The sequence below is a fragment of the Danio aesculapii genome, chromosome 22 (assembly GCF_903798145.1).
Source record: "Danio aesculapii chromosome 22, fDanAes4.1, whole genome shotgun sequence".
In the NCBI taxonomy this organism is placed as follows: Eukaryota; Metazoa; Chordata; class Actinopteri; order Cypriniformes; family Danionidae; genus Danio; species Danio aesculapii.
Genome location: NC_079456.1, coordinates 23,944,755 through 23,969,754, shown reverse-complemented (window position 1 = coordinate 23,969,754; position 25,000 = coordinate 23,944,755). Strand labels below are relative to the sequence as shown.

The 25,000-nt window shown below is 34.4% G+C and overlaps 1 protein-coding gene across 2 annotated transcripts in view; it reads right to left on the bottom strand.

The window, feature by feature from the left end:
* dennd1b (DENN/MADD domain containing 1B) overlaps positions 1 to 25,000 on the bottom strand; it is a 187,514-nt gene that overhangs the window by 4,948 nt on the left and 157,566 nt on the right. For both annotated transcript variants that reach the window (XM_056448448.1, XM_056448449.1), the window contains 4 exons: positions 24,587 to 24,625; positions 23,116 to 23,172; positions 20,121 to 20,207; positions 1,882 to 1,952 (listed from right to left, as the gene is read on the bottom strand). In XM_056448448.1, the coding sequence (XP_056304423.1) occupies positions 1,882 to 1,952; positions 20,121 to 20,207; positions 23,116 to 23,172; positions 24,587 to 24,625 (254 nt within the window). The remainder of the gene's footprint in view (positions 1 to 1,881; positions 1,953 to 20,120; positions 20,208 to 23,115; positions 23,173 to 24,586; positions 24,626 to 25,000) is intronic.

The following is a 25,000-nucleotide window of genomic DNA, read 5'->3' as shown; positions in this document are numbered from 1 at the left end:
TTGCATTATGATCAAATATAAGTTTTTATTTTAGTTAACCAGCAATTTTATAGCATATATGAGATGTCTATGCACACAGAGGAGAAATGGTCATGTTCAACTGAGCCTGGTTTCTCTCGAGTTTTATTTTTCCTTCACTTTCGTCATTTGGTAAAGTTTGTTCCTCGCCACTGTCACCACTGGCTTGCTTGGTTTGGGACTTGTGGAGCTGCATATTGATGGATTTGCTCTTCAGTGTTTGGACTTTTAGCAGTGAAAATTAAACCACACTGAAGAGAACTAAACTCTGAAAACTGAACTGACACAGATTTGACCAGGGCCGGCGCGTCCATAGAGGCGACCTAGGCGGCCGCCTAGGGCGGCAAAATAGAGAGGGCGGCGTCCGCGACACCTCCCTCACCACCCGCGTCCTCAGTTATATCCGCAACCATGATGTTTGAAATTCTCTCTAATATGGTGAACTGCTGCTCAAGAAACATTTATTAATTTTAGCAGTGTTAAAAACTGTTGCTTCATGTTTTTGTGGAGACCACTGACACAGAATCTTTTTACCTTTACTCAGACTAACTAAATTAATATCAGAAACCTTGAAATTTAGAAAATAAATTGATCAAATACAAAATGACTTCAGATGAAATGAAAATAATAAATCTATTCATCAAATCTAATAATAATAAAATAATAACAAGAAAAAAAAATTATAGTAATAATAATAACATAAATAATAATAATAATGGCAATAATAATGGCAATAATAATAATAATAATAATAATAATAATAGCAATAATAATAAAAATAGTAATAATAATAATAATAATAATAATAATAATAATAGTAGTAGTAGTAATAATAATATTAATATTAATAATAATAAATGAATAATAATAGCAATAATAATAATAGTAATAATGACAATAATATTAATAATAATAGCAATAATAATAATAATAATAGTAATAATGATAATAATATTAATAATAATAATAAAAAAGTAATAACAGTAATAATAATAATAATAATAATAATAACAATAATAATAATAATAATAATAATAATAATAAAATAATAATAACAGTAATAACAGTAATAACAATAATAATAATAATAATAATAATAACAATAATAATAATAATAATAATAATAATAATAACAATAATAATAATAATAATAATAATAAAATAATAATAACAAAATAATAATAACAGTAATAACAATAATAATAATAATAATAATAATAATAATAATAATAATAATAACAACAATAATAATAATAATAATAATAATAATAATAATAATAATAATAATAATAATAATAATAACAATAATAATAATAATAAATAATAATAAAATAATAATAACAGTAATAACAGTAATAACAATAATAATAATAATAATAATAATAATAATAATAATAATAATAATAATAAAAATAATAATAATAATAAATAACACATTAAATAGTTCAACAGCAAAAGTAAAGGCATTTATAATAATAAAAAACAATATAATTTCTAAAAGATTCCACAAACATATAAAGCAGCCCAACAGTTTTCAACATTGATAATTAGAAGAATTCTAATAATTGATTGAGTACCAATAATAATTAAGCAGCAGATCATCATTTCACAATGATTCTCTGAAGAATCACATGTAACTAAATTTAGCTTGATTCACAGGAATAAATGATACTATAGTCATTAAATGATACCATACTCATTTTATAGTCATAAAATGTATTGATACTACTGAATTTAATAGTTTTTAATATATATTGCTAAAAAAACGCATCCCTGATGAGTCTTCTATTAAAAAAACCATGACAGACCTCAAAATGTCAAAACAATATTAATATACTTTAATAATATACTTAAAACCCTTACCTGCTCGCATTGTCGTCATTGTTATAACTGTCAGGATAGAGCATGTGTGGAGACGACTTCAGGTTTTGATACTAAAAAAAAGAAGGTTGAAACGTTAAACCACAGCTAACCTACAAAAGCAACACATTTCTGGAATATTTAAAACAAAAAAAACTTGAAAACTTTGTCCCCATTACAAAGCGACAACATTAATCCGCGTCTCCGCCGAAGGTGCCAGGTCTGCTAATCCCTTGGCTTTTATAACACACCTGTGCAACACGTTTAATTGGCAAATTAAAGAATTGAAGCATTATTGGGCACAGCTTCACGCGGCGGCGGCCCCAGGCTTTAGGGTTCGCCATTAACTAGCCGTCCACGACACGCAAACGCACACGCAAACGCGCCGCCACTCACTAAAGTAGGCCATAAACTGCCGTTTGCCACATTATCAAAGCACGCCACTAAACCGCTGAGCCTGAGGCGCGAGGAAAACGTCACGCTACGTTGCTAACCGGACGGATCAACTGGTCAAGGCTTGCTGTAATAGCTTGGGCGAAAATCTTGGGTATCGGTGCATGCAGAATGGGTTAACGGCCACCCTGTCCATAAAAATAGCTGAGAGATGCGTGTAGCGAACACTTTGCCATTGAAATAAACAGGAACACATGTTGGGCACTGATTGCCCCACTCGCTAGTAGCCGGCAGCTATAATGAAAGCGATTACGGGGGGTTCAGGCCTTGAATCCTCCAAAAGGCTTTAATGGATTCCTGTGTCAGGGCCATAAATCTGGCCGGCAAGCCACTTTGGCTTAAGTGAAGGGGTTTGGATGCACCTGCGGAACTGTGTCACATTCATTTGCTGTGTGTGTGTGTGTGTTTGTGTTTGCAGTTTTGTAGCCCCTTGAGTTGTGAAGCAGACTCCGCTGTTCAGAGAGACTGGCCTCTCTCTTGTGTTTTCTACAAGCAGAGGTGTTTATTAAAACAAGGTGAGCGCAGGATGGCAACACCAGGCCTGCATCTCAAACACCTTCTACTGAAACACACACACACAAATAGCAGACCTGTAACGCATACAAGAAAATACATGTGTTAAAAGTCATTTTATATGTTAGTCTTTCTAAAACTAACATTTATTGTCTATTCTTGAGTTATAACTAGGCCCACACGGAATCTGTGCACGCAGAATTCCACAGATTTTTCACAGAATTCCACAGATTTTTAGCCGATCATTAATTCTGTTTATTTGCTTGAGTAAATGTGTGTAAATCTATATTTATTTAGGTTTTTAATTAATTACAGAAACATTATTGACTAATATGAAAAGGTTCATCTGATTTATGTACAATGCAGTTTGTACAGTAATATTTTCTGTCTTTTAGTAGATCTATCATATGAGAGACTTGTTTTGTTTACCAAATAAAGTGAATCTAATTGGATTTGCATTGTAAACATTAAATAAAAGTTCAAAAGATATTATTTTTTATTTCACATATTAAGGTTTTAGTTATGAGACTCCCGAAATAATTCAGCAGAAATCCGCAGATTTTTACCAAAATTCTCCGCAGAAATAGCAAAAACATCCGCAGATTCCGTCTGGCCCTAGTTATAATTAGCTTTCTAGCAAGCAGTGGTGTAAAGTAACAAATTACAAATACTCAAATGACTGCAATGGAGTAGTTTTTCTCAGAAATTGTAATTTACTAAGTAGTTTTAAGAATGTGTACTTTTACTTTCCATTGAGTACATTTTAGTGCAGTGTTGGTACTTTCACTTCACTTTCCTTCAACCTGCAGTCACTACTTTATTTTTTCTTGACTATGGGGACTAGAAACCAGTCCTCTGTTTCCTGTCCAATCAAATCGCACAAAGAGGGTAAATCATGTCATAATAAACTACCTCAAGACATGGGCGATTTATAAATGCACCAAACTGTTTGTAAGTATTAAAAGTGTCCAAGAAGATGTCCAAAATCTTTACACGCATTGACCCAGAGACTGTTTAGATGAATGTCAATGCATCTAAACAGCCAGCAGGCACAAGACGTCTACATGACGTCAGATTGACGTTTTAGCTCAATGTTGTGGGGACGTTTTTGGACATGAAAATCGGTTTGTCGTCAGAACTCAATGTCAGGCCGACGTCAATGTCCAAAGTCCATTCTAAAAACAACCAAATATCACATCTAATGATGTTACAGCATGACATTGTGTGGACGTTACCACTATATTTATCAGACGTTGGATTTTGGTTGCCATACCTGACGCACTAATGCCAGTTTTTGACATCAATATGATTTAAGATGTTGGCTCGACGTTGCATTTTGGTCACTTTCTAACACAACCTAAAATCATCCAAATATCAACGTCATTTGACGTTGTTATTAGTGATCAAAATAACTTTGTCTTTAGATACTGGCTAAACATTGAATTTTTGTCATCTGACGTCATGACCTAACTCTATCTCAACAGATACTTTTACTCCACTTGCACTACATTTTTAAGCAAGTAATGGTACTTCTACTTGAGTATGATTTTTCAGCACTCTTTCCACCACTGCTACCAAGTTATGCTAAAGTATTGATAATTTTCTATTGTGTCCATTTCAAAGTCACTTTAGATTAAAGCATCTGTCAAATGTAAATGTAAAATGAGTATCCATAGTTGGTCTCTTAAATACTTTAAATACTCAAATTACTTTAATATTTGTGTATATACAGTGGAAGTCAGAATTATTCAACCTCCTGTGATTTTTTGTGTCTTACTCTGTGACTTATATTACTTATATAATACACATATTGTTAATAAACTTGTTTCTATAGATATATAACTAATAACTTTAGATGAATAGTTTTTTATTTGATTGCGTCATTTGAAATGCCTCATGTGATTGAAGCTCTTTCCCTGATTACATTTCGGTACACAGTGTTCTTTTGTCTGATTTACATTCAATTCTTTGCTTTAAATCAAACTTTGTAATGTTGTGGTTTAGTTTAAGACTGGTTAATATGGTTCATGGATCAATATGTTTTAACAGAGACTTAAAAAAAAAAAAATCCCGAGACAAAATTCTTACAAAGCAACACCGCTGACAATGTGGACATCACTAATGCACTCTACTGACCCAAGTCTAAACAAAAGGTCTATACTCTGGCTTTTACAGTACATGTGAAGTAGTAACATTAATGATAGCCTAATCAAATCAATAATTATGCTTCAAAATGCATAATAGATGATTTAAGGAAAGTAACAAAAGACAAAAGTTAGCCATCACTAAATTTCCATTAGTTCTCTCAACACATTTAGTCAGTTCTATGTAAAACCACAGGTTTATCATTAATTCTATAATTACAGAAACATTTGGTGTCCAAAGTCATGATTTTTTTTCATCTTTTTTTAAATTATAAAGTATATATATTTACATTCCTCATTGTAAAAAAACTAAAGATATTACAGACCATAACAATAATATATTATGCTGAAAAATTCTTATATAGTACGAAGGAACAAAATGCTGGATTCCACACAATTCCTACATGTTCTCCCAACACAAATCGGTTGGGAGCAGTTCACTCAATCGTTTTTACAAACTTAAGTGGATTCAAGAAAAAAACTATTATGTCCCCCCCACCCCCTCCCCCCAAACTTAAGTGGATTCAAGAAAAAACTGTTAAGTCCCCTACTTAATAACTAAGCAGTTTGAACAAGCAGCAAAAGTCATAAAAACCTTATTAAAATGTGCCCATAAAGAGAAAATATTGTCACTGTCCTTCACTGACTGATAAGGTCTGATGGACTTTGCAATTTGTGCTCGCTCTGAGAAAATGAAGCAAAAAATTTTGTAAATAGACAAAATGGACAGAATTAATTTTCAATTTGATTTCATGAAACTCCTAAAAATAACTTAGATTAAAATAACATAGTGACTGTGATTGAATGCAATTAACATATGTGCAGTATGTTTCACAATGAAGAATAACTTTTATCAAAAAAATGTAAAAAATAAAAATCACAATACATTTTTTTGAGAAGTTGAGAAGTTGAGAAGAAACCATTTACCATTCACCATTTACTCAGACTCAAGTGGTTCTAAACTGAAATTGTGCTCGATCACGTGGTTTCAGACTCTATCGGAATCGGATGTTACCTTCGTATCTGGATTCGACTATCGAATAATAATAATAACAATTTTATATATATATATATATATATATATATATATATATATATATATATATATATATATATATATATATATATATATATATAATAAGGAACATCCTGGATCTGTTTCCTCACTCTTCTTTATTCTTTTTTAATATATTATAGAAGTATCGGATTGGTTTCAGTACTGGTAGATACTCAAAATCAAATGACTCTGACTCGAGGGCAAAAAAAAAAAAATGATCAGGACATCCCTACTTTCATCTGTTGAACACATAAGCAGATATTCTGAAGGATGTTAGGGTTAAAAAAAGATCTATTGACGTCCTTAGTAGGAAAAAAAATTACTATGGACGATATCGGTATCACTTTATTTTGATGGTCCCTTTAACGCATTTTGCTACATTGGATCTACATGCCAAATTAATCTCATTAGATTTTAAGTAGATTGTTAGGTTGGGGTTAGGGTTAGTGTAAATTGACATGTACTTGCAAAGTACTAGCAGTATTAGCAGATATTAAGCAGACAGTCTAATAATACTCAAATGAGAACTATTTGGTGTGTAGTTGAATTGCAACTTTTAGTCAACAAAATGTGCAATAAGGACCATCAAAATAAAGTCTTCCCAAGATAGCAAAATCTCTTCTTTTGTGTTCAACAGATGAAAGAAAGTCCAACAATTTGGAAATTGGATGATGAGAAATTAATATTTTTGGGTGAACTATCCCTCTAAAAGAAAGTCAGTTCTTAAAGAGACAGTTCACCTAAAAATCAAAGCCCTGTTATCATTCACTCTATTTTTTAGTTCAACAGAAGAAGAAAAAAGAAGCTCAAACATTTGGAACCACTTGAGGGTGACTAAATGGAGAGTAAATCTTCACATATCCCTTTAACTTTACCATCGCTTCATTCTTTCCAAAGTGAGTGGTGTAACAAAGTCAAAGGCCAGGAAAAGAGTCAGGGTATGAAATAAAATAATAGCCACTGTTTCAAAACCGCCGATTTGGAAAACCAAACTGCCCATTGGCTTCTTTTACATGTACCCTAAATCACTCCGCTCCCGTTCAGATCCACGCGGAAAAACAGTCCGTCTTCAGTCGAAGCGACACACAGACATGGCGCTCTTCAACGGCGACTTGAAAACCGTTAAAACTTCATCTCTCTTGTCAGGGCGGGCCGCTTTAAGAGGAAAAAAAAACTCATCTTTTGCTTCGAGCGTGGCCAAGTTGTAAGAAGCGGCAACAGGGCTTTACATTGCAGCCAATCGTCTCGTCGATTTAATAGCCAGGCTTACATTATATATTTCATATGCTATTTCAGACCAGGCACTGATCTCATGCGCTTGGCAGGGAGCAGAAAAGGGAAGATATGCCTGGAAAATGCAAACAAAACCCCCTGCGCCTCCAAGCCAAAACTTAAGCCAGCGTCTGCTGAGCTATTCAAGCAGTTCGCCTTTAAACAAAGCCCAAGACCCTCCAACTGGCTCCAGCTAAAAGCAACTTTCCCAATATCAGAGAGTCTGGATGTTTTTTTTTTTATATATACACACGTGTCGTCTGTGAGCATCCAGTAGGTGGCACTTTGGTTACAGCCGAGAGGGTTTTTCTTTTTCTTCTTCTTCTTTTTTTTTTTTTGCGTCTCTGTCTCATGCAGATGTGCGGCTTGCAGCAAAACGTCCACCGGCCAAAAGCGCTTTCTCTCCATTTGTACGTCAATGTTTTTTGACACCCAACGAATCCATCTCCACGCTGGCAGTCCTCCAGACCTGCACAGTTTCACAAAAGCTCTCGCTGGGAGCTCGAGCTCACACGTTTGCACATTCGCCAATCCATACAACATCTATGAGGTGGCTAAATATAATTTCATCTTCAACAGACTTGAGACATCAAAACAATGCGAGTGGACTTTTTTCCCCCCAAAGATTAGAATGTGTTATTTAGCTTTATTTAAGCAATAATAAGGACTATAATACATGATTTATAGAAGATATCTGATCAGATGTCACTCAGTGTAATAGGTTAAAAGGGCATTTTTTGCAATAATTTGAAGACATGCTTAAAGACTATGTTTAAGGATGACAGAACAGCCCCAACATATGAAGTAATTCGTAGTGTTATCTTTTTAAATTCACTATGATATATGATTACATATTTCTTCTTATTATATATGCTAGTAATAATGCAAGTTGTTGAATGATGAGAGAACTTTTTCAGTCATATGTTATCTGAAACATTAATATCAGGTCCTTGCACTTCAAATCAAGTTTGGAAATCTTATTTAGCGTAGATGTCAAAATGGGACGCTACATCTTTAATTTACATACAAATTTAAAATTATTTCCAATATATAAAATCCATTTCACAGATTTTTGAGTACAAATTCATTTCCAGTATAGATTTACGCATCCCAATTGCTGCTTTATCAATCTGCATCTGTATATTTCAATTACAATTATTCTAATATGTCAAATAAAGAAATATATTTTGAACCTGACTTCAATGTTTAGATTTTTGTGTTAGAAACATATGCAAACTAGCACAGAGTTAATGAAATGAATGCCTTATTTGCATATTCAAACCTAACTGTAAATAAATCTGTAGCAGTAGTTAGCAGAAGTATGAAGAACGACTATTAGCTATACTCTAATATGTGATAGGTAAAAAAAAAAAAAGATAAGTTCATCCAATATTCAAATTTGTGGAAGAAATGAATGCAAATCAGCAAAAAGCTAATGAAATAATGCTCATTTGCATATTTAAATCAAACACTTAAAAATTCAGTAACCGAAGTATACTGATAACTATTAGCTGAACTCTAATATGGCATACAAAAATTATAATATGGTTCTGACTTCATCCAATTCGTTTCAATCATTCTAGAAATGTATGCTAATCAGCACAAAGTTAACAAAAGAATATCTAATTTCCATAATTAAACCTAACTATAAAACAAAACTCAGCAGAAGCGCAATCATCACTATCAGCTATACTCTAATATGTGATAGGTTCAAAAAAGAATTTATAAGTTCATCCAATATTCAAATTTGTGGAAGAAATGAATGCAAATCAGCAAAAAGTTAATGAAATAATTCCCATTTGCATATTTAAATCAAACACTTTTACATTTAAAAATTCAGTAACTGAAGTATATTAATAACCATTAGCTAAACTCTAATATGGTATACAAAAGTAATAATTTGGTTCTGACTTCATCCAATAATCTAAATGTTCCAATTGTTCTAGAAATGTATGAAAATAAGCACAAAGTTACTAAAAGAATGTCTAATTTCCATATTTAAATCTAACTATAAAACAAAAATCAGTAGCAGTACTTAGCGGAAATACGATGATAACTATCAGCTATACTCTAATATGGCATAGGTTCAAAATGTTTTCAATGGGTTCATCTAATATTCAAATTTGTGCCAGAAATGAATCCAAATCAGCAAAAAGTTAATGAAATAATGCTCATTTGCATATTTAAAACAAACATTTTTAACATTTAAAAATTCAGTAACTGAAGTATATTGATAACTATTAGCTAAACTCTAATATTGCATATGAAAATAATAATTTGGTTCATCCAATTCGTTCCAATTGTTCTAGAAATGAATGTAAATCAGCACAAAGTTAACAATAGAATGTCTAATTTCCATATTTAAACCTAACTATAAAACAAAAATCAGTAGCAGTACTTAACGGAAATACAATGATAACTATCAGCTATACTCTAAATTACACAATATTCAAATTTGTGCTAGAAATGAATACAAATCAGCAAAAAGTCAATAAAATAATGCTCATTTGCATATTTAAATCAAACATTTCTACAATGAAAAATTTAGTAACTGAAGTATATTGATAACTACACTGCAAAAAAATGATTCAAAGACGATTCCTTGGATTTACTTTTTTAAGGTAAGCAGTTGTAAACAATTTATTTGGGCTGAATTTAAACAAACACATAACGTTGAACATTACTAAATTAATTTTGTTTGTTTAAATTCAACACAATTGTTTGGTCAATTTTGCAGACATTTTTTTTCAGTGTATTAGCTCTAAAACGGCATACAAAAATTATAATTTGGCTCTGACTTCATCCAATAATCTAATTGTTCTAGAAATGTATGCAAATCAGCACAAAGTTCTAATGTATGCAAATAAGCTCATTTTGAATATATATATATATTTTTTTAAATCGACAGCAGAAGTATAGTGAAAACTAGCTGATTATCCCATCCCATTCACCACCAGCAACGTCTCACCAAGTTAAAGCTCGAATATTATTTTTAAAACCATCCACAAACAAACAAACAAACTCCAAACTATCTTCTCAAATCTGAATCCTCTTTTCTGGATACTCTGAATACATTTCCTCATGCATTGACGTCTCGAAGAGTGGACTGCTATCATGTTTACAGTGGTCACTGCTCAGGGCTCTATGTAAATGAAGGTGGAAGCCCATAAGCCGGAGCAGGAAGTGAGTATGAATTATACACAACTTGAACAGAGCTTTTTGGACTCTTTAATATGCAGCGCCGCTGAACTGGCCACGGCTATAGGGGATCCATCTGCCGGCTTCATCCAGTGTGTGTGTGTGTGTGTGTGTGCGATTCCCCAGAGGCTGTGTGCCACTCAGAGGAGATACACACACACATATATACACAGCTTCAGTGGGTGATAGAGATCAGCTCTTCTGTGCCCGAGGCTCTGCTACTGACACCCAGTCTGGCTTTCACAGGCCCCGAGGCTCGACCTGAAAACCAGCACCTCATACTGTACTGAGCCAGAGCCACAAAACACTGCTCAACTTCTCTCTCTCACTGCTGCGCTGCATTCCTCACACTGACCTGCACATCTGCATAGGGCTGTGCAATGTGACCATGTACACTGTAAAAAATGCCGGGTTCCACACAATCGATTTAAGGAGAGGAAGGAATTAAGTTAACTTGTAAAATGTTGGGTTCCACACAATCCCTTCATGTCATCCCAACACAAATCGATTAAGTTACCTTAATCATTTTGGCCAATTTAAATGAATTGAACATAAAACAATTATATTGTCTCACAAAAACACTTAAGAATTGTGTTATTTTAAATAAGTAGTTTGAATGAACAGGAAACGTAATTTTTTGAGTGTATTTTGATCATAAGGACACAATAAGAAGTCAATCGATTCATATTATGATCTATCGTTTATTGTGTCATTTGTTTATCTTAATACTTTTTTAAATGAGCGCAATATTACAAGCCATTTATTAGTCAAAAACTGATGATATTGCTGCTTGATTAAAATGCTTAATTAAAATGAGTTGAAACAACACAATTCTTGAGATTTTTTGGGGACAACTTTAGGACCCTATTTTAACGATCGAGGCGCAAAGTCTAAAGAGCATGGCACTAAAGTATGAGGGCATGTCTGAATTCACTTTTGCTATTTTAAGGACGGAAAAATATGGTTTGGCACATGGTCTAACAGGGTTGTGCTTGTTCTCTTAATGAGTTATGAGTGTGTTTTCAGCATAACGTGCATTAAACCAATAAGTCTCATCTCCCATTCCTTTTAAGAGTCAGTTGTGTCGTGCCATGGTGCATTTGCTATTTACTTGGCGGACTTTGTAAGTGGAAAAACTGAATCCTTCACTAGCGAGAAAAGTTAAACAGACCATCTGCAGTACAAGGATAAAGAACGAGCCTCCTCCATTTGGCATCTTTACTTTCTCTTTACTGTACTTTTACTCTTTACTTTCGTGAATAAGGAAACCTCGCACTCCACTGAGGACATCCTTTAGCCTACATATTTCGTTTGTTAAGCCCAAAGATTTGTTTCAAAACGATTTCAAAATTTAGTTCTAATTTCCAGCAAACGAATAAATGAACAATAATAATGAAATGTGGTCAAAAAAAAGAAAGAAAAAAGTTATATCCAAACACACGTCCTATTCTAATGCCCCATATGGTCCAAAACCTGACAGGTGGACAAATCTAAGCTTGTTTTTATTAAAATAAAAATAAATATAAATATAACATATAATAAATAATACTGCTAATAATAATAATAATAACATTATATAAAAGCAAGTTGTCATGAATAAACTGAAAAAAAGCCCCCTGAGATGAAAAGCATGGAGGCAGTGGTCTTTATATTTATGTAGAAAATAATAATTTTTGTAACATGTTAATCCTTTAATTATTTTTCATTTGTAAAGATTTTTGTGTATTGCTGGACATCCTGCATGTATTAAGTAATGTGTACACATTTAAGACGCACAACTAACATGCTCCACGCTAGACTTTATACCTGCTTTCAGTTGGTCAATTGCGCAGTCTATTTTATTTCTCATAATAGCAACGCTCCAACAATGCGCCTTAACACACCTCCATTCTAGACAGGCACACCCATGAGTTCACAAAATGGTGCAAATGGATTTGCTATTTAAACAATGTGGTGCAAAACGGGAAAATTAAGGTTGTGCTGGTCTGAATATCGCAACACATCACGCCAAACACGACTCGCATCTTATTGCGCGGCATGCTTTCAGACATGTTTATGTTCATTTTTAGTTAACACAATATCAGTGTTTTAATTGCTTAGGAGTTAAGAAATCTGTATTTCTTGGAAAAACTCTGATTTCCAAATACAACAAATGAAAACATTCGTTATTTCAACAAATTGCTATTTTCCAGGCAGTTGTGCTCTTAATGGCAGCAATTAGAGTGGTAGTATTTAAATTGGGAAGACATGTCATTGGAACTTATTGGAATTGAGGGAGTTTTAATCAAAGCCATACCTAATAAATCCAGAGAAACTTGGCAACATTGTGGTAATAAAATTATGGTAATGTTTTGCATTAAGCTTACAGTATTAACTAACATCAGCTAATCAGGAGCAATATATTTGCTACAGAATTTATAAATCATTGTTAATGTTAATATAAATATAAATTCTAGAATTAAGTGGAATTAATATAAACACTACCTGTTCATGCTTGTGTGTATAATTCTTACAAATATGAATTGAATTATTTAATAAATATATGGCTATAAAAATATATGTGTTATATTAGCATTTAATTTTTGTATAAAATTATTTATATGATCAATTTTATATTAAATTAAATAATTTTTTATAATTAAATAGTTTATTTGAAAATATTTTATATATTAAAAAATGTTTCTATAGAATTTCACATTGAGTAAGTGCAATTAACATTTGTTAAATAATTGCAGAGCAGGTTTCATCCCTCGTGTGTCTTCCTTCTCACATACCAACATTAATCCAACCTAAATCAATATTTCATATCCATTTATTTATTTAAAATGCGAAGCAATTTATTTGCATCAGGGTCTTGATTACCTCACTAAATCAAAAACCGGTGAAATACCGGAGATAAAAAAAGAGAAAAATCTACTAAATATTTTCATTAAATATAATCACATCCAAATTCATTCAGCAGCTAAATCTATTGTTATATCGTATTAAATAACCAGCATTTTCACCAGCAGTCCCACACTTTTATAACACCACTTACAGCATTTGTCTCTAATTATACGTCAGTACTTTTCTAGTTTTAATGATGTTGGTCATCCTGCCGCTGAACCTCTGTCACCTCCTGCTCTTTTGCTTTCTGTTAGACATAACGATGACTCGATTGATTTGTTCATTGATCACTAGGATGGTTTTTGTGGCTGTTGCGCACACAAATATGACAAGTTGGGGGGGGGGGGGGGTCTCGTCTGGGACAGTGTCACCTTAAAGCAATGCAGTGCAGGCAAAAACACAGCTCACATGAAGCTGCCTGTTTTAAGGTTTTGGCTTTTTATTGTGTTTTTTTTTTTTTTTTGTCAGTTTAGCACAAATAAAACCTTCCCAAATTCACTTTTAGGTGTTTCATTTGTTATATGTTGTCAAATTGTGTTTGTAAACTTCAATTAATCATACTTTTAAAGGTTGTATTCTCAAAACAAGTTGTCTCTTTATATATAGCTGTTTTTATTCACCTTTTTATGAGCATTTTGGAATATTGCATTAAAAACACCAAGATGCGCATACATTTAGAAAAAAAACACACATAAAAAATGTATTTCTTATTGTAACTATAGGTAGATGTAGAGACGAATAAACTTTTTATCCGATAATATCATTTATTCATTCATTTTCTTTTCAGCTTATTCCCTTTATAAATCAGGGGTCGTTACAGCAGAATAACCCGTTCACTCATCCAGCATATGTTTTACGCAGCCGATAGCATCAAATTATAAATGATTACAACATAAACCCGATAACATCAAATGCACATTTTAAAAAAAAGGACACTCATTTACCGAATAAATTCCAAAAAAAAAAAGTTGTGTGATGTTTTATTTTAACAGATCATGTGATGACAAAAATAGGTGCGATGGGGATGGCATTAATAGACAAACCAGCAGACTCACAACTTTATAAAACATTTCAAATGCTGTTTTGGAAATTGTAAAATCCCTTAGGCAAAGTGGTTCAGTGTTATTACGTCACGCCTCTAAAAGCCATCGTGCAATCATATCTTTCTTTTACCACCACAAATTCCGTTTTTATTTTTGATATTTAGTTTATCAAGAAGTGCTGATTTTGTTCTCCTTGACTCATTGGATGGAAACTGTGTTTTATTTGCAAACGTTTTATGCAATATTCTAGTTCTTTGAATGTAAACACAGCTTATCACCACTTCAGCAGCGCTTACAAACACCTAACTGCAGAGTTTATTCATATCTTTTTTTTTTTGACAATTTTTAGAAGTTAAAAAACTTATCTTTCAATATTTCTGACTCAAATATAAATTAATGACAAAGCAGAACAAGAATTTTAAATCTGGCTTCAGATTTTTGGGCTAAAAATGTATGCAAATTACCACATATTGAACCTAATTTGCATATCCGATCGACATTTTACTTGTTATACAATATAAATGTAATCAATCAACTATTTAAGTATGGTGATAATTATATTATATATAGTTTTTACCCTACTGACCTGCAGTGTCTTGCCTTTAGAAAAGCTCCTAATTGGAGGAGCTCCGTCTCCATACTTTTGACGCCATTCTCTCCTCATAAAGGATGCAGCTAATAGGCGTGTTAATGAAGGGCTGGATGGAAAGCCTGCAGGGTGATGGGGAGGATCAGGCCGGCTGTGGCTTTTGTCCAATGCCCTTCTAACACGGGCCACAGAGGTGTGAGCATGTAAGGGCAACAAGGGCTGGCTGTTGGTGCCGGAAGTGAGCTATTTTTACAGCTAATCAACACTTGCGCCATTCAGCTCTGCATTTCTGATCAGCATTCAGGTTGCTGAGTTGCAGTTGCTGAAAAGCGAGTGTTAAGCAAAGGACAATTTTAATGATACATGATGAGTGTGTGAGTGTGTGTGTGTGTGTGTCTGACTAGGCAATTTATGAACCGGTAGCTTTATTTTAAAATATTCAAACATGAGAGGTGACTACAGTCAGAAAGAATGCTTGTTAGAAAGTCTTACATTTTACTTTCTGGGTCTAACACAATAAAATAAATGTATTAAATAAAACTAAATACACTTTCACTTGACAGAGAACATTTTTAATAGTGTTAAACAGCTAAAAATATTTCAGTTTCAAGACAAGTGACAGTAAAAAGATTCTTAATGTTTTAAAAAAACATCTATTTTAAGTGCATCTTCCCACCCGCATCGAATGTTATCACTCGATTGAAAAAGTGTTATCAGTGGTTATCAGCTGATAGGTATGGGCCAGTAGGGGCCTTCTGTGCCTACTGGTAGGTTCAGAAGGCTGTTATCATCCACCCACATGGTTAATCAGCTATACTAATAGAGAAGACTCCAGATCCAGATCTGTTTTTACATTACTGTGACGGTTGGGTTTAAGGTAGGGGTAGACGTTAATAAAATACAAGTAACAGGAAATTTAAGAAATAATATAAATAATTCTCATTAACTTCCGGCCACAGCCATATGTGATCTATAGCTGATTAACCATGAGGATGGATGATAACAGCCAGAAGGCCCCTAATGGCCAATATCTATCAGCTGATAACCACTGATATTGCCCATTTAATTGAGTGATGATGACATTCGAATCAGCTGATCTTTAAGATGTGTGTTATTTTAGTATAAATAAGTAACTTTTTATTAACAGTTGATTTGAAACGTTCTAATATTTGTATTGCTTAATTTTAGTTTTAGGTTTTTGGCCAGTTAATGCTACTGACTGTGTGTCTTGGTCATTTATATCTCTACTTGTTTTATATTAAACAAATAGTTTATAATAATTTATTGTTTAATAACTTTATTGTTAATAATTTTTTTAATTATAGAAGTCAGCATATTACAATGACTTTTGAAGGATTATGTAACATTGTTAAGAATAAATTAATAATATACACTTAAAATATATTCAAATAGATAATTTCCATCAGAAAACATTTCAATACAACAGAATAAAAAAACAAACAAATACAAACTTAAAAATAGAAATACATAATCTTAGTTTATGCATGGGCAGAAAACGGTTTAAAATGATACAAATTTTAGGAAATTAAATATATCAATAAATGATCTATCAGAATCAATGTAGACTATTTCATGTTGCAAAGATTAACAAAATTACCTCAACATCTACTATATATAGAGAGAGAGAGAGAGTGAGAGGTTGAAGAAAAGTGCAGATCGATGCAGCAAGAGCATCATGGGAATTCCTGAGCGCACAGACTAGTGGTTATGGGCGTCAGTATAAGGGACAGAGAGGAAATGCTCATGTGTGTTTGCCTTTTTTGAGGATAAGAGGTGTGTTACAGTGCAAGGAGAGCAGAACCTACAGCAAACCAAGCCACAACTCTAGCTAGGATGCAAAGTCAAAGGACTACATTTAATACTTAATGAGCGCATATTATGGAAAACAGTATATTCATGGACGTATTAATATATGATATGCCTATTTAGTATTCAGGAATTTGACCTTTTTATAAACTACATAAATGTATGTGTGTGCGAGTTCAGTCTCTGAACAATCATAGTTCATGATTCACAGTTCATAGCTATGGAAAACCTGACAGGTCTCAGTTGATCTGATTCACTATGTTTATAAGGTATGTGCTTAAAGAGCACCTATGATTTAAATCATCTTTTGTAAGCTGTTTGGACAGAACTGTGTGCAGGTATAGTGTGTCCACAGTCATATTGTGCTGATATAAACACAATAAGTCTATTTTTTGAAATTTCCTACGTTAAAACAGGATCCAAATCCCTCCCATTTTGAGGCCCACCGCAACATGACGTAGGAGTATGGTTTCTCCGCCCACCGAATTGATTGACAGCCGCGTATTAACATGTCTCCGTAGTAACATGTATAATAATATCAACAAGAGAGGACGTGTGCAAAGCAGGGATTAAAAGATCTGTTCAGCTCTCTGTGATCATCAATCATCATCAAATGTGATCACGAATGAGTTTTACAAGTTTAAAACGTTTCTAAAACAGTGCGTGTTTGTAATGAATTACAGCGAATTTACCGTCTTTATCACCACAGCCGCATGCCAATACAACTATAAAAGAAGACTCTTCAATAACGGATTGTAGATGTTAAAACAGGTTTGTTTTGTACATTAACATACAGCAGTGGATATTAACATGCATCCTGTCACATTTGTATTCAAAAACAGTGCAATGGTTAACATGCGCACTGTGTGTGTGTGTGTGTGTGTGTGTGTGTGTGTGTGTGTGTGTGTGTGTGTGTGTGTGTGTGTGTGTGTGAACTTCGTAACGACATTGTGTTTGACTCATAGTTGCAACTCCACAACAAATACATCAAATAATCATTTGGTAAGTTCTTACTGTAGTATTTCTCACAAACGTTACGTGAGATCATGTCTGTCACTGTGCTGTTTATCTGACGCAGCCGAGGCGGAGATTTAGGCACACTCTGACAGGCACGTGGGAACGGTGGGTGGGGAGAACTAGCATTTAAGGCACAGGCCACAAAAAAGAGCTATAATGTGTTCAGAGCAGACAATTCCAACTTTCTAAAAGCTATAATAAATAATCTGAAGGGTGTTTTGAGCTGAAACTTTACAGACACATTCTGGACACACAAAAGACATATATTAAATCTTGAAAAAGGGGTAAAATAGGTGCCCTTTAAATAAAATGTTAATACTGATATTATTCCATGAATTTATGATAGCATTTCGTCCAAATCTACAATAAAAAAAACTATTGACATTTGCTTTCCCCTCTCAGAATATGACTGCTAGTCAAAATAACAAATGTTTTAATTTGTTGCGACAACGTTTTTCCACCAAATATTGAATTCTTAGCTCTCCTGAAGTTAAAATGTTTGTATTACATTTAGGGTTAGGGTTGTAACCTGTAAAATAAATACACATCACTTTTTTGTTATTTTATGCAAAAAAAAATCTCTAAATGAGATCTTTTTGATTCTAAATTTTAAAGAAATTACATAGTAGTAAAAGCAGGGATCCCAAACTGCTGGCCTGCGTGCCATTTACAGCCTGCCCTTCTCCTCGCTCCCGCCCGCAACTGACATCAAAAATATAACGATTCAGCCCGCCAAAACAGGTATTTTTGAACCACTAGCCACTTATGGTATTGACCTGCCACCTAGTCAACATTTAAAGTCCTGCAATTAGATTAGTTTTACTTTCGTTTTCTCAGTGTGCGGTCAAGAGTAACACACATGCCTTTTAATTCTGTGGCTGATTTAAATGTTGAAATAAGTGCTCTATTTACACTAAAGCTCTAGTTTTGTAAATATTCAAGGGTAGTTTGATTATTATCAGTTTTCTACCACTTGTATTTTGTTGTACAAACATGTCTTCATGGCTTACACCAATGGTCTCAAAATCAAATCCTGGAGGGCTGCAGCTCTGCATAGTTTAACTCCAACCACCTCCAACTCACACCTGCGTACTAGTCTCAAGTAGTCTTGAACACCTTGATTAGTTGGATCAGCTGTGTTTGATTAGGGTTGGAGCAAAACTGTGCAGAGCTGCGGCCCTCCAGGAATCGGGTTTGAGACCTATGACTTACACATTATGCTGGTGGTGTAACAAATATGATCAATTCGCAAATATTCGATTCAAATGGTCTCATTTATGAGATTTTCCTCACATGCTTATTAAGATTTGCATAAAAACTATGTACATTAGTAAAATAGAACTGCTAGTTGTATTGAACCTGTTAAAGTAAATGTGAATATGTACATACTTTTCCCCTCTTTCTTGTAGTTTTACAAAAAAAAAAAAGAAAGATATTGAGAAGAACAATTGCCAGTAAAGTCACTTAAGTTACCCAAACTTCTTTCGGCTGTTCTTACACTATTGGGACAATACAATTGGTTGGGACAGAATAATAATTATTATAACTTTTATTTGTAGAATTTTCATATGAATTTAAACTACCCCGTCAATATGTACAACAAGAAACAAAAAGCATCAATTATGTCAGTGTCCACTTTTTTCTTGTGCTTGTATGTTAAAACGGCCCTCCTATGAATTGTCAGTCACTGAAATGGAGCCCCACAGATTTGAGTTTGAGACCCCTGGTTTAAGGAATAAAACTATATTTATATTTTACTCAAACACAAATCTATAAAGCTGTAGGTCTTAGTCACAATAGCACTAATTAGAGGATATAAAACGCAAATTAACATACTAAAATATGGTTTTCAAGACAAACAAAAACAAAAAAAATGTTAAAAACTAAAGCATATAGCACTTTTAGCTAACAAACCTAGCAAAACCTCAGTCCAAAATGTGGTTTTCGTGAACCAACCGCGGCCTATTTGGGGTTTGGAAATGGAGGCAGGCCAGTGTATGGTATGAATCCAGGCCACCTCCCGCGTCCATGGGGGGGCTCACCGCTTCCCTGCCTGAGCTTGGCAACACATCACTGAATCGCACACGCAAAACACACACACTACACACGGCCGCTTTAGCCACAGCTGTCAATCACGCCGCCCCGCGTCGACTCGGACTTACTGGTGTGCAAATGGGCGCTTCTTTCAGGAGTTGGACTATGTGTGTGTGTGTGTGTGTGTGTGTGTGTATGTATGTGCTCACCGCTATCCTCTGAAGTCTCCTGGGCGAGAGGCTTTTAGTGCTGGTGGGAGAACCTTCACAGTATGGGCTTTCCTCCTCTTCAGTGTCCTGCCGGCAAGCCAAAAGACAAGAGAGAGAGAGAGCTGAGAAATGGAGCACAGTACTGGCTTAACATGTACACAGTTTTATCACAAGCAAGTCCAAGTTCCTTGAAAGATCTTGTTTAATGCAAAGGTGGAATAAAATCATTTTAATAGGAATATGTGTGGTCAGGAGTTCAGATTTCGATCCTGTTAGTCAGGCCATTTTGGTAAAATTTCTTCCAATGCTTTACTATTGGGATCTGCTTTTCATAGTCTAATGCTGGGTTCACACCAGACGTGAAGCACTGCATCACTTGCTCTCGATTACTCATGGGATGTTTTTTTTTTACCTCACATAACTTTTGCACTTATATGAAACCTATTTTGGTTTATATGAAAGGCAAAGGCCTCTAGATTATTTTACCAAAACAAAATATGATCATGTCTTGATTTTGAATTATTTAATTAGGACAGTAAGGGCTGACTTTGCTTAGAAAAAAGTCCTGTCATTTAACAGAAATAATGTACAGTATAGATTATAAAGTCATGGTGCAGTGGAAAACGAATTAATATCGTGTATGACTCCCATGAGCTTGGATGACTGCATCCACACATCTCTGCAATGACTCAAATAACTTATTAATAAAGTCATCTGGAATGGTAAAGAAAGCGTTCTTGCAGGACTCCCAGAGTTCATCAAGATTCTTTGAATTCATCTTCAATGCCTCCTCCTTCATCTTCCCCCAGATACTGTATGCTCAATAATGTTCATGTCTAGTGACTGGGCTGTCCAATCCTGGAGCACCTTGACCTTCTTTGCTTTCAGGAACTTTAATGTGAAGGCTTGTGATGATTGGGATGCAGTTCAACAGATGATTTATCAGAAAAAAAAATCTACCTTCTGCCACTTTTCCAAATGATCAACTAAAAGTCAAGTTATTATTTGTTGCTCTTAAAACTGGGATCGATGACAAGATATTTGTCAGGTAGTGTACAAAAGATATCACACCCAAAACTTAATATGTACCCCGATTTATTATGCACAATTTATAAGTGTGTTAAATAAGTTTTTAAAACTAAAAATTGAGAAACTATGTAATAATTGTTTAACTTATACACAGTTTTATAATGCAGAGAAACAAAAGGAAAAACAAAAGAAGATATTTTGAAGAATGTCTAGAATGGACAAAGAATATGGACTCCCAGAGTTCATCAAGATTCTTTAGATTCATCTTCAGTGCCTCCTCCTTCATCTTACCCCAAACATACTCAATAATGTTCATATCTGGTGACTGGGCTGGCCAATCCTGAAGCACCTTGACCTTATTTTTAGCATTATTTTTTCGGGGAAAACAAAAGAAGATATTTTGATGTATGTTCAAACTGACATCCATAGTACAAAAACATACTGCGGAAGTCCATGGCTACTAACATTCTTCAAAATATAACTTTTGTGTTGGACAAAAAAACTCAAACCAGTCTAAATCAAGTGGAGATGTAAATGTTTGGGTGAACTATCCCTTTAAGGTGCAGCAAATTTTAGAATTGTTCTGTGGAAACTGGAGGGCGGATTCAAGTCATTTAAATTATTTTTGCATAAGAGATTTCACTCATGTTCAGGCTTCAAATCATTGTATTGAACTCAATTAAGCGTGTGTTATTCAAAATACCTTTAATCCATGGTCTGTTGAAATACTTGATTCTGATTGGCTGAAAGTTGTGCAATGAAATTGTTTATTGCACAGGTAATTCCAGTAAGTTTTGATCGCAGTTCGAAAGAAATACACTACCCTCAAACTTTAGTAGTAACCATAGCAACAGTTTCCAGAGCCTTTATTTATCTGTGTAATCTTGAAGATGTCGATGGAGTTGGCAGGGAGCCGATGGGTATCAACCAACTCGCAAATATGCTCAAAAATATTTGCAAAATAGTCGCTAACACATGTTCTTATGAGCTATTAGATATGCCCATGGCATTTACATGCACACACACACAATCTATCTGCATGTGCCTGATTCAAAGCAGGTACTAGATGATCCAATTAGACTTCGTCATCTTCCAAGATGTGGTCAAATTTATAATTGATGATGAAATCAATTTATTGCAGAAAGAACTTTCTCAATCGTACTTTCTATGCAGATCTTTCTCGTGGTCAGATCAGTCATGCAAATTTCATCCATGAAACGTTTAATTCCTTTATTCCCTCTCTTAAGCATCATCTCCAAAATGTAAAAGCTAAGCCGAGAATTCGCGAACAAAACTTTCATAATATGCGTACAATTCAACAGTGTATGCTATTGGAAATGTTCTGCAACAAGCCGACTTGTGCTGCAGGAAACTGCATGATTATTTATACGAAAGCACATGCACACACGCCCAATAACTCCGACTCATTTGAGTCTTGTTCAAATCTGTTTTGCTTTAGCTGAAGCGGAGCCGACAGCAGCAGCGAACATCCAGCGTATCAACTGTGAGAGGTCTCGTCTCCTCTGGGCCGCCTTTCTGAGCTCCTGGTCTGACAGTTCACGCCACAATTGCCTTATCAAAGACATCAGTGTTATGGAAACATACATCTCGTTACATTAGCTTTGAAGAAATCACTCGCTCACTGATGAAATATGCAAAAAAATATGAAAGGTGGTGCCGGGGAAAGGGGGGGGTTGACATGACAGCCCATTGCCAGAGGCGCACTTGTTAGAAATGTACACTCCTGAACAAAGCGCTAAGCAGGTTTCACAAGCCATTTAAAACCCCGAGCGCGAGCCATGGGTGAAGCCACGTGATCCATCTTAAATAGTGTGAGGGCATGAGTCTGTGCGAGTGTGAATGTGAGAGACGGTGAGCTCTCACACAGCATTTTTAGGCTTTTGGAGGTGCTGTCGAATGCACAGGGACGGAGGGGGTTTGATAGGAAGAAGACTGGATAACTCACCTTTTGTGTAATCTTGTCCTTCATGTCGCGTATTTTCCGCTTCGCATGATCTTTGGCCTTTCAAAAAAAACAAAAGGAAATAGATTAATCAGTTGATGTAACACAAATATGGGGAGAAAATGATAATTAACCATGAAAAAAAACAGTTATTCAGATTTAGAGTTTTAGTAATGCACTGAAAGCAATAGTGTTTTAATTTAAGAAGAAGACTTTACTTTTAAACACCTTAATATAGATTATTTCAATGGGGTCATGCCACTGGCCCATGAACATTTCCTGCTTGTTATCAAACTATTTCATAACTGTACAAAAGACAATTCAATCGTAACAATGTTAAACCAGCTGTCATAACATTATTCATCAATATGTGGCTCTTGGATTCTTGTAAACTATAGAAATTACAAATGTAAAGCAGGAAGCACGTTGGGACCTTTGTTTTAGTTTACATCCCTCAAAATGATCTATGGTTTATTCTCCACTTAGTTTGAAGAGTTAGAAGCTGTGAGTTTTCCATCTTGCAGAAGAGTAGCACTCATACTTTTGGTGCTAGCAGCTTTATTAATAACTATAGTGCTCGTTGCTTAAATCAACGAGCCATCACTGTGCTAATGCCAGTTCAGACTCTCCCAGTGACTCTCCCATCACTTGAATCTTTCTTCTGAACAATAAAAGAAGATATTGTGAAGAATGTTGGAAACCAGTAACCATTGACTTCCATAGTATTTGATTTTCCTACTATGGAAATCAATGCTTCCAATTTAATTCGATTCAATAAACTTTATTGTCTATCCCACAGGGGTTAGAGAATTGTCTTTAGACATAGGCTCATACACAACAGCAAAACACACTTTCACAATTATTTAAAAAAAAATATATATATATCTAAAAACTAATGGCAGTGAGAATAAATGTTTTCTTTTTTGCTAAAGGGACTTTATATCGTCTACCAGACGGAAGTACCTTAAAGAAACCAGGTAAAGGACGGGAAGAGTCTTCCACAATAGTGGATTTTTTTTTTTTTTTGTCGCTGCTATAAATAAATCAGTGAGAGGTGTTTGTCAATTATTTTACTCACTAAGTTTACTAGCGTTTTATAACATTCTTCAAAATATCTTCTTTTGTGTTCAACAGAAAAAAGGAAACTTAAAGGTTTGGATCCACTTGAGGGTGAGTAAATATTAAGTAAATGTAATTTTAAAATCAATCAATCAATCAATCCATCCATCCATCCATCCATCCATCCATCCGAGTGTCCATCCATGCATCCATCCGAGTTTCAATCCATCCATCCATCCATCCATCCATCCATCCATCCATCCATCCATCTATCTATCTATCTATCTATCTATCTATCTATCTATCTATCTATCTATCTATCTATCTATCTATCTATCTATCTATCTATCTATCTATCTATCTATCTATCTATCTATCTATAATTTTTTAATATTTAATCCAAGGTTGATCTTACCATCTGAAAGTTCTTCACAACTGGTTTCGCCCTCTCCCGCTATGCAAAAGAGATCAGAATGTTTTTTGTCCAACACATCTCACATAAAATAAACACACATTTACTGTCACAAATCATTAACAGCTGAATAAACGCCTTGTTCCCTCAGTCAAAGCGTTTGTTTTGCCCTAAAGCGTTGAGAAACACCTTTGCCTGTTAAAAAAGCCTGGTCCCTTTATATGACGCTATGTGTGACGAAGCTCTTAGCGAATGGCGTGCTCTTGTCTGATTTCATCTATCGTCTACTTTCATCTACTTGATGATTGCTGCAAGGCTAACACGCTAAAACGCACTAAAGATGCTAGTGAATTCACCTCCCAAAGTCTTGACCGACATGACGCCGCTGCGGCCCTTTTACTTATGGATTTGTGTCAG